The sequence below is a fragment of the Prionailurus viverrinus genome, unplaced genomic scaffold (assembly GCF_022837055.1).
Source record: "Prionailurus viverrinus isolate Anna unplaced genomic scaffold, UM_Priviv_1.0 scaffold_53, whole genome shotgun sequence".
Taxonomy (NCBI): Eukaryota; Metazoa; Chordata; class Mammalia; order Carnivora; family Felidae; genus Prionailurus; species Prionailurus viverrinus.
The window spans coordinates 2,275,001-2,286,188 of NW_025927616.1; the positions used below are offsets into that span (position 1 = coordinate 2,275,001).

The window sequence follows — 11,188 nt, forward strand, 5'->3', positions numbered from 1 at the left end:
TCACATCCCTCGGGCGGGGGGAGGGGGGGACAACTCGGGAGGACCGTCGCCCACAGAGGACAGAAGCTTGTGTTACACAGACACCTGGACACAAATGTTAACGGCAGCCGTACCTGCAACAGCCCAAAGCCGCAACAAAAGAATGCGGAACAGACAGTGCTCCTTCCTGGGAGCACCCCTCGGCAATCCGGGGCACGAACTGACCACACGGCCAACCCGAGGAGGCTCACAGGTGCCATGCTGTGGGGAAGGGGCTTCTGGGAGCACGTTCGTCTCCCCCTTCTTCGGACATCCCTAAGTCACACAAACTTCATCCGTGGGGACTGAGATCAGAGCAGTGGTCACCCAGGTGGGGAGCGTGAGAGAGGGCACAGGGGAACTTTCTGGGGGAACAGAAATGTTCCCGACCTCGATGGGGTGTATGTTACAAGGGGCACGCATCTGTCAAAACTCCCTGAACTGCATGTAAATTATTTTAAAAATTCCAGGTGAATAGTGAAGAATAAGACCAAAACCAGAGACTGAGCAGACAGGGCTACAGGACATTTCAAACAGGATGAGGCTTCCATGTGCAAAACACAGAAGTATGCTTCAAAGAGAAACGTCCAGGAGCACCCAGCTGGCTTGATCACAGGGTCATGAGTTCGAGCCCCATGTCAGGGGTAGAGCGTACTTAAAAAAAAAAATCTTTGTGGGGCGCCGGGGGGGGGGGGGGGGGCGCAGTCAGTTAAGCATATGGCTCTTGGTTTTGGCTCAGGTCACGATCCTACGGGTCATGAGTTCGAGGCCCCACATTGGGCTTTGGGCTGACAGCCCGGAGCCTGCTTGGGATTCTCTTTGCCCTCTCTGCCCCTCCCCTAGTCGTGACGTGCTCTCTCTCAAAATAAATAAACTAAAAAAGGAAATCTTCGTATTAAAAAGATCTTGATAAAGAATTAGTACATTCCGTTTCACTTAAAAAAAGACAAAATGCCCTAAAAGACGAGGCAAGGACACAAACACCAAACTAACGAAACTGCTGATAAACACGCACGACGAGGTGTCCCACCCCTACCAGGAGCACAAAGCAATGAAATCCTCGAGGGTGAGGAGGTGGAGGCAGGCACGCAAATGCACGTGTCTAAGCGATGCGGGCGTCCAGGGCCTCAGATCAGGTCACTGCTTCGAGCGGGAATCCCACTTGTCAGAATGAGAGAACCGGACAGGTGCCCCGGCTGTACGAGAACTCGCAGCGGCTCAATCCGCAATGCAGCGCGACGGCTGAAAACCCGTGGCTGGACTTGAACCTGGTTCTTGCACTCTTGGCATGACCTCAGCCCGGTTACCTCACCTCTCAGTGCCTCGTCTATGAAAACTGACTCGGGGCTGCTGTGAGGGTGCCATGACGTCAACGTGTCAAGGGTCTTGAACGGTGCACAAAATTTAGCAAACCTTCAATAAACAAATACCGCACACCTTCACAAAATAACGATGGAACCTTACGACTCTCAACATGGAAAATAAATGCTGAATTATAAAACGTAGGTCATTAGGGATGCCTGGGTGGCTCAGTCAGTTAAGCGTCCGACTTCGGCTCAGGTCATGATCTCACGGGTTCGAGGCCCGTGACTGGCTCTGTGCTGACCGCTCGGAGCCTGGAGCCTGCTTCGAAATCTCTGTGACCTGCCCCCCCCCCGCGCCCTCCCCCACTCGCACGCGCGGGCTCTCTCTCTCTCTCTTGAATAAACATTAAAAAAATTTTTTTTTAAATAAATAAATGTAGGTCATCACTAATCACTAGGAAGATGCAGATCAAAACCGCAGGAGATAACACTTCATGCCTTAGGATGATCAGGAGAAACAAAAACCACACACACAGACACAAAACCCCGGACAACAGAGTGCTGGTGAGGGTGTCGGGAAATTGGAAACCCGTGTGCTGCTGGCAAGGCTGTAGGATCACGCGGCCCGTGTGGAAGACAGTATGGCAGTTGCACAAAAATCTGACACAGAATGACCGTGTGACCCCGCAAACCCGCTTCTGGGCACGTACTGAGAGAACAGAAAGCGGGGTCTGGAACAGGTATTTGTGCACCGATGTTTGCCTCAACGTGAGTCTTGACCGCCAAAGGGTGAAAACGACCGAAATGTCCATCGGTGGGTGAACAGATTCACAAAACGTGGTCCGTCCACAGTACGGATGCGGCCTTAAAAAGGCGGGCAGTTCTGACCCCTGCTACAACGTGGACTCTGAGGACACACGCCAAGTGTGTGGTTCCACTCCCACGAGGCACCGGAGTGGCCAAATTCAGACAGAAAGAACCGCGGTTGCCAGAGGCTGTGGGGGGGAGGGGGGACACGGCAGGTGCTGCAGATGGGTATGGAGTTTCAGTTCGGGAAGATAAATTAGTTCTGGAGGCCACGGGGGGTGATGACCGAACCACTGCGTGAACATACTGACGTTGCCGAAACGGACCCTTACGGGTCGCTAAGACGTAGATATTATGCCGTGTGTGTGTCACCACACACACAAAACTAAGCATTTAATACGGATGCACTTGGGGGAGAATCCCATTTCTGCAGGGAAGAAATAACGTTAACACACATGAATCGACATTTGAACAGAAACTTTTCTTTCCTCCTTTTTAAAGATGTTTTGTCAGACTGTAGGCTTGTCTTTTTGGTTTTTCTTTTCTTAAGTTTATCTTGAGAGAGAATCCCAAGCAGGCTCCGTGCTGTCAGAGCAGAGCCCCACGTGGGGCTTGATGACTTCACAAGCGAAACACATTTATAACAAACTTACTGTGCCCTTTCCTATTACCAAATCACGTAAACTTGCCGTTACTCTCATTCTGGAGTCTGAGCCGGGTCCCGGGCCTCCCAGCTTCCCGCAGACCAGTGCCAACTGGAGACGCAAGGGAAGGACGGGAGAGCCCGGCACCGGCGCGGGGAGAGGAAGGTGGCCGGCGTCCGCCGAGGCCCAGAGTCACAAGACCGGGTTCAACGGAGCAGGGCCGGGTTAGGAAAGCAGAGACAGAAGAGCGCAGTCGGGGGAGACTTCCGACAAGTGATGGGAAACGATTTCAGGTTCAAAGGCGTCTGAAGCAAGTTAGGTTTGTGGTATCAACAAGCGGACTCGAGTTTACGCGGAAGACCCGGAACGGCCCACACGATCCTGGAGGTGAAAAAGTCAGAGGACAGACAGCATCTGACCTCAGGACTTAGGGTCCAGCTACGGCCACGGAGACGGCGTGGGGCTGGGAGGACAGACCGCTAAACAGAGCAGCACACAGAGCAGCAACACATCCGCCGTCGACTGGTGTCTGACCAAGGGGCAAAGGTGACATACGGGAGAAAAACCAATCTTCAGGGCGCCTGGGTGGCTCAGTTGCTGAAGCGTCTGGCTCTTGATTTCGGCTCAGGTCATCACCTCGCGGCTCATGAGTTCAAGCCCCGCACCTGCGCCGTCAGCGACAGCCTGCTTGGATCTCTCTCTCCCTCTCACACCCCCCCCCCCTCCTCCACCTCAAAATAAAAAAACACAAAACCAAACAAAAAAAGAATTTTCAACGAGTGGTGCTGGAATAACGGACAGCAGCACACGAAAATCCATGCAGGCACTCTGCACCCTTTACAAAACTTAACCTAAAACGGACCGCAGACTTAAGTGTGAAAGACGTACCCGGAGAACAGACAAGAAGCAGGGCAGGATTGTTCTGTCCCAGCACAGGACACGGGAGAGAAATCTAGCTGACCTTGGCATGGCGATGGCGTTCCCATCAACACCATAACGCGACCCGGAAAAGAAAGAGTCGTTAACTAGCCGGACTTCCTAAAACCGGAAACTTCTGCCCTGTGACAACGTCAAGAGGATGAGAGAAGGCAAGCCGGGACGAGAGGTCTGCAGAAGACCGCTGACAGATGACGGCTCTCCTGGATCTACGAAGAACTCTAAAACCCAATGATCACAGGACAAATGACAAAGGGGGAAATATCCAGCGTCCTCACGGGAGCAGAGCTGCAGACGGCAAGGAGCTCAGGATGACATGCTCTGTGTCACGGAGCCAGGGGACTGCAAATTAAAACAAGACCCCTCTCCGCACCCATCAGAACGGGCCTGACCCACAGCAGGGACACCCCTGAGGACTGGGGAGGAGTCACCCCCTCGCTGCCGGTGGCATGCAGAATGCTGCAGCCGCCCCGGGAGGGTTTGCTGGCTTCTTACAAAAGTAAACAGACTCTCACCGTATGATGCAGGAATCACGCTCCCTGGTTATTTACCCAAACGAGCTGAAGACACGTCCGCGCAGACAACTGCACGTGGACGTTTACAGTGGTTTTGTGGTTTCTCAAACCTGGAAACAACCAAGATGTCCTGCAGGCGAGCGGACAACCCACGGTCCATGCAGACAACGGAGTATTATCCAGCGCTAAGAAGAAATGGGCTATCAAGCCATGAAGAGACACGGCAGAACCTGAAACGCACATTTTTTTTAATGTTTACTTACTTAGAGAAAGCGTGCGCACGCGTGGGCACACGAGCCAAAATCAAGCGCTTGACGCTTAATGACTGGGCCACCCAGGTGCCCCTGAAACATACTTTTCTTTCTCTTTTTGAAATGTTTATTTGTTTTTGAGACAGAGGGACAAAGCACGAGCAGGGGCGGGGCAGAGAGAGAGGGAGACACAGAATCTGAAGCAGGCTCCGGGCTCCCAGCTGTCAGCACAGAGCCCGAGGTGGGCATCGAACCCACGAACCGTGAGATCACGACCTGAGCCAAAGGCAGGCGTTTAACCACTGAGCCACCCAGGCACCCCTGAAATGCACGTTTCAGAGTGAAAGAGGCCAACCTGAAAAGACTACATACTGTGTGATTCCAACACTTACACTTGAACAACGCGGGAGTTAGGGCGCGGACCTCCTCGTGCACTGAAAACCCGTAATTTTTGATTCTCCCCGAAAGGTAACTACCAACAGCCTACTGCTCCTAGCCAACAGTTGATCAACACCTAGTCTTCCGCGGATTTGTGCCTATTAAATACCGTCCTCACAATAAAGTAAACCACACACGAGAGCACGTTATTAAGAAAACCATACAGGGGGTGCCTGGGCAGCTCAGTCGGTTGAGATTCGACTCTTGATTTCGGCTCCTGTCGTGATTTCATAGTGACGGCTCCTGAATTCAAGCCCGGGGCTGACAGGGAGGAGCCTGCTTGGGATTCTCTCTCCCCATCTCTCTCTGCCCCTCCCCGGGTCATGAGTTCTCTCTCAAAAATAATAAAAAAGAAAAAAAAAAAAAAAAAAGGAAGCGGTTACGGAAAAGGAAAAACGTTTATGGTACCATACTAAATGTTATCGAGAAAGATCCACGTACAAGTGGGCCTGCACGGTTCAAACCCATGCTAAGGGCCAACTGTACACCGGCCAGACCCATAAAATGCACATCACCAGTGAGTGAGCTCTTGATGTAGACTATGGACTTTGGGTGATAGCGAGGTGTCAACGTAGGGTCACCAGTTGTAACGAAGCACCGCTCTGGAGGAGACAGAGGGAGAGGCTGTGGCCAACACGCGGGCGCAAGAGGTCAACGGGAACGCTCTGCACCCCTGCGTAACTTTGCTGCAAACCTAAACCCGCGCTGAAAAAAAAGGCCGATGAGAAACAAAATGGCAACGAGAAAAGAAAAAGCTACCTTTCCCGGGAGGCTGGCTGGCTCAGTCGCCAAGCATGTGACTCTTGACCTCGAGGTTGTGGGTGGGTTCGGGACCCATGATGGATATACAGATTACTTAAAATCTTAAACACACACACACACACACACACCCCAAAAAGAAAAGCTCCATTTCCAGCATCGTGAAAAGTTAAATACCCCGCCACAGGACAATCCCAAGTCACCAAAGTGCCCCTGAAATAACACACTGGCATCCTGTTCTCCACACACGCACGTCTGAAAAGGAGGGGGGGCGGGGGTGGGGTGGGGAGCAGCTAAAGGGCTCAATTCTTTGCTCTCTCAGAAAAGGTCCCGGGGAAGCTCCTGAGTTGGGGCTGGGGGACCAGACCCGCTGCCTTCCTGGTCCGTACGCACCTGTCACCCCTCCAGCCTCTGCGGTCTTCTTGACTTTCTGCTGGTCGTCCCACCTGAGCTCGGAGAACCCATCCACCTCTACGTCAGGGTGCCGGATGGAGTGGCCGACCTTCCAGAAGCAGGAGAAGTGGTACCAGTGTGGGACTTTTCCATCGAACATGGGCGACTAGGAGAGAAGCAGAGAGGGAGGTGAGCCAGCAGCCGACCCCGACCCCGCCGACGCCCAGGCCTCAGCAGCCGAGGCTCCTGTTCTTAAAAAGGAGGACAGCCGTGCCATGTTCTCCACATCACACACAAAGTGGGAAACGCGGCATCTCTGGAGGTCCTCCCGAACCGCCTGGAAGACTGCTGCCTTTTGGTGCTGAGGCTGTACTCTCTGGATGAGGGACCCCGCTCTGCGGCCTGACCCCACCTCTCCGTGCCTGCCAGGGAAGCCAGCTGCCACCCCACTCAGGCCTGGACTCAAAGGGCCCGTGTGGCCCAGAAAGGGCTCTTCTAGCACCTCTGCAGTTGGAATAATGAGAACAAGTCGCAGATCGTGCGCAAAGAAGGGAAAATGTGTCAGGAAACAGTGTCAGGCTGCCAGCAGGCGCAGCGAGGGGAGTGGAATGAACGGACTTCTCTGAGGGAGGATCAGGGGACAGAAGCCCCTGCCCCCCCCCCCCCCCCCCCGGCCTTCAGTATGAGGGAACTGCAGATCCGGTCATGGGGAAACCGCTTCCCTGCTCGCGGTGGCTTCCCGATGCTTCGGGCTCCGGGTGTCCCAGAGCGACGCGACAGCATCAGGCCCCCTGCCCCGGAGCCCGAGCTGTCCGGCCTGACGGAGCGGGTGTGGACGGGGGCCAGGCAGAGCGGGACTAACGCTGGCATTTACTGGGTCCCTGGCGCCGTGCACAGGCCGTCGTCCTCTGGGTAGAAGCGGCACCCGTCTCGCAGATGTCTGGGGGGAGCGGCACACAGGTGGCAAGTGCCTCAGCCCCGCTCGAACCCGACACGAAGGTCCTCCCGCCACGCCATTCGCTCGGCAGGAAGAGCTACCTAAAAACGCACAAACGGTTCTGACCAAAGTGAGGGAGGCCCCAACCACCTGCTCTTATAGAAGATAAAGCCAAATGCCATGCGGGTGGAAAAAAATAAAAATAAAACAGCATCAAAAATAAATACCACGTAGAAATTTTCGGATGAAGCTGTCGGGGAAATATCCTGGAAAAGCAGAGACAAGTTCTCCCAAGCAGCCCCCCACCCCCCACCCCGGGGGAGTGGCCTCACAGTGTCACAGATTCAGACAGAAGGTTCTCACCAGGGCATGCCAAGGGCTCTGGAGCAAGCAGCCTTGTGTGCAGCACATCGCTGTCCTCTGGGCCCAGATGCCCCACGGCCCTACTCGGTAGGCCCCCACCTCCTCAGGCCCCCAGAAGGCTTCTCCCCAGCTCCCCGCAGGTCAGGGTGAGTATTCGGTCAATGCCCCTGTCCTGCACCAGGTAGGAACACCTCACGTCCGGAGGGGAGACCGAGGAGGGCAGGGAGAATTCCTGCTAAGGAAGAGACGGCCTCCAAACCCAACAAAAGGCCCTGGAGAACGGACTTGTGTTGTGTTCTGGGTCTCAAGGCTCCACCAAAGTCGCCGACACACCCAGAAGCGTCCGGCCACCGTGCCTGCACATCGCAGTGGCTTCCGCGTAGCTCCTCGGGCCCTGGTGCCCCTTGTCTATCCTCCCCTGCAATGCTGGGTCACATTCACGCAAAAGAGGCAGGTGGCCCAGTGCCTTCGCCCCGCACCGGAACACGCGTGGCATTTTGTCTCCGGCTCTGGTGGGGCCCCACACCTGCCCCCTAACCTTGGTCTGGGGGCCGTGTCCCAACCACCGACGCAGTGTGGAGTGACCGAGAGGTGCAGCCCAAGGGTGTGCTCACAGCACTAGCTTGAGGGGAGAGGGGGTTTGTGGGGGCTCCCATTCTCCCCTGAGAGAAAGGACCCCTAATCTAAGCAAGGCTTCACCCTAGAACTTGGGACTGATGAGGACACGGCAGGAAGGGAACCAGAACAAGGTCACCAGACGGTGCTTCCACTTGGCAGCCCTGAGAGGCAGCATCTGTGTACCCAGAAAACACTGAGCACCTCCCGAGTACCAAGGTCCTCACCGGGCCCCTCTGCTTCCATCTGCACATTGCAGGCCAGAGTGCTGCCCGCCACCCCACACACAGCACAGAACGACACAGCGTGTGTGACCCGCGGTTTGCTCCAGCCCAACGCAGGACGAGGAGCCCGGCACAGCCCTTTCCCTGCCCAAAGCACCCCCCCCTCCCCGATGGCTGAGAGGCCCAGTGGATCCCCGGAGCTCAGGGCCCACCACCTAAGGTATCGGGTATCTGATAACAATCCTCCCATACAAATGGAAAAGAAAAGTATTGAAATCCAAGTGGGAGAAGAATGACTTCTTTCTTTCTGACCTCCACCAGCTCGGCCTACAAGACCAGACTTTCCATTCTGAATTAAAACTCCACCCCCAGTTACAGTCCCAGAAAACCGCTTACATTTAATAATTATTTCTTTCGCCATCAAGGGCCCAGAATGCTAAATTTTATTTGGTCCAGGAATCAGTTCCTCCGCAGGGCCATCCCCCACTCCCCCAGACGCAGGAACCCTCCTTTGTACCCAACAGCGTTGCTCAAGCTTTACACTGGCTGTCCTAAGGTCTTCGGTCTGTCCTTCCCATAGGACAGGGTCCTCTCTGGCTGACTAGAGAAGCCTACGAATGTCCTTTTCTCGGAGTGAAATTTAAACACGCAAAATGGACCACACGGGCTCACAAGAGAAACCGATTAGGCTGAAGTAATCATCAAAACACAGAAATTCAGTGGGATACAGTGAGCTTTAAGGCATTAAATAACAAGATTTAGCACCTACTCTCCCAACTGCAGTAACTTTGAATACTGATGAGCATAACGGGTTATTTTGAGAGATCCCCAACAAACGTAAAGTGATATAAAAATATCTATATTAGTATTACTGCTGGTGACAAAAACCCACAGGTACAGATTTTACTTTTACTTTGCTGCTTATATACACAATTAGGAAATAAGGAATCTTATCTAGCCTTAGTAACCGCTAGAGATGTAAATTTCTTCCAGAGATGTAAATTTCTTCTTCAAACCCCCAGATCTCCCAAGAGCCCCTTTGCTTGTGAGGGAGCTTCTTCTTTTGATTGTTTGTAAAATGTTAATTCCCATGTAGTTAACACCGTTATGGGAGGAAGCTTAAGATCAGGCAGCCCCTACATTCAGGTTTAAGATCAGAGAGCCGCCGTGGGAGATAATGCTTTCCAAACAGCAGGCCTCGTCTGCTTTTTCAGTCTCAACTTCCTGCCCCTTCTGTGCGTAAGAAATGCTGACCAAGCTCCGACCCAGGCACTCCATGCTGGTGCACAGCCCTCTGGGGTGGTACGCGCCCCAACGAGGCACGGTTTGTTTACCAGTCATCTTTGGCTTAACCAAACTGGTGACTGCCAAGGAAGGGGGTGGGGTGGTGGTCTCTCCCTTTGCCCCTAGGACCTAACCCGGTGATGCTCCGTGTTCACTGAATGCTTACGCATGGGGCGGCAGGCCCTGAGGGTCCGATGACAACACAGCCTCTATCAGGACGTACCCACCCTTCTCCAACTGGTTAAGTACTGAAAACCCAGTGAAGACTATCTGGTTGTTCCTAAAACACGCTGCTGCCTCACTGCAGGGAAGGAAAATCAAGTTACCTGGACCGTGAGCACTGAATACAGCTACCAGAAGGTTCATGTTGGAGGGGAGAAGGGGAGGAGGGCAGGGACAACCAGCATATTGGGGGCCGGGGGATTTGGGAGCTCCCCCACCCAACCACGCCGTGGCAGGGGCCTTAGGTCATACACCCCGGGGGCATCCCCCACGTGCCCAGAAGCCTCGAGGGGCTAGGGGCACCCCTGCAGCCACTCTTACTCAAACGAAACAGCTGGAAAGGCCTCAGAAAGAGAGCGCGCCTGTGAACGTGGAAAGTTTGGGGGAAATACGATTTCAAACCACGAATGAGGCCAAAAGTGAATGCAGTTTCCGGAAAGGACACGGGCTCGCATAGTTTTGCACAATTAAGAAAAAAACCGAGAGTGAGCGAGTGTTGAAACGACACCGAAAACCAGATTAAACGAATCCTTACACGCCAGTCGCCGTCACCAACGGAGGACAAAAACCTTCCAGCACGAGGTGGGTCAGAACCGGACCGGCTCCAAAAGCCCACGCGTGCATTCCCCCGGCGGATGGCAGGGAGACGAGGAACCCCCCCCCCCCCCACGACCCCGAAGCAGAGCTACCGCGGCCCCCAGCTCTGCAGAGCGGAGGGCACCGCCTGCCCCGCCCCGGGGCAGGCTTTCGCGGGCGGGCGGGCCCCTGCGGGCAGCCCCTCCCCCTCGGGTCCCCCTCCCCCTCCGGAGCCCCCCCAACGGCGCGCACAAAGCGCCGCGCGCACCTGCACCATGATGGCCATGCGCAGCGAGTCCTTGGGGATGCTCTCGCTGCATTTCTTGCAGGACGCGCGCCCGCTCTTGGCGTACTCGACCCGGTAGAGCTTGTCCGAGGACGCCGCCATCGTCCCCGCGCACCGCCGCCGCCGCTCCGGGAGCCCCGCGCCGCGACCTACACCCGCCGCCGCCCGCTCCCCGCTCCCCGCAGGCGCCCGAGCGCCCCGAGCCGCCGCCGACCACGCCGCCTCCGCCGCTCCCCGCCGGACTGCTGACGCCGCGCCACGGGCACGCCCCCCGCGCACGCGTCCTCGGGGCGGGGCCAACGCGCGCGCTTCCTCGGGCACGCCTCTCCGCGCACGCGTCCTCGGGGCGGGGCCGCCGCGCACGCGTCTTCGGGGCACGCCTTCCCCCCCCTCCTCCCCCTCCCCGCCGCGCGCGCCCTCTGCGGGCGGGAGGGGCGGTGTTTCCCCTGCGCCGGCGGCTGCGCCTGCCCGGAGGGCGGAGGCTGCGGGCAAGGGGCGGGGCGTGGAGCTCGCTCCGCCTTCCAGCCCGTCCGCCCCCGGGGTGGAGGGGCTGGCCTGCTTCCGCCGCGAGCTCTGCCCCGGTCCCCCTGCTACTAAGAGCTCCCCAGTGCCCTGG

At 55.9% G+C, this 11,188-nt stretch overlaps 1 protein-coding gene across 2 annotated transcripts in view; it reads right to left on the reverse strand.

The window, feature by feature from the left end:
• Positions 1–10,769, reverse strand: part of PARP1 (poly(ADP-ribose) polymerase 1) — a 38,936-nt gene extending 28,167 nt beyond the window's left edge. Inside the window, exons 1-2 of one of the 2 annotated variants that reach the window (XM_047848124.1) lie at positions 10,555–10,769; positions 6,066–6,231 (exon numbers count right to left, since the gene is read on the reverse strand). In XM_047848124.1, the coding sequence (XP_047704080.1) occupies positions 6,066–6,231; positions 10,555–10,674 (286 nt within the window). In that variant the 5' untranslated portion in view covers positions 10,675–10,769. The remainder of the gene's footprint in view (positions 1–6,065; positions 6,232–10,554) is intronic. The other variant, XM_047848123.1, reaches the window with a different exon arrangement.
• Positions 10,770–11,188: the final 419 nt, after the last annotated feature.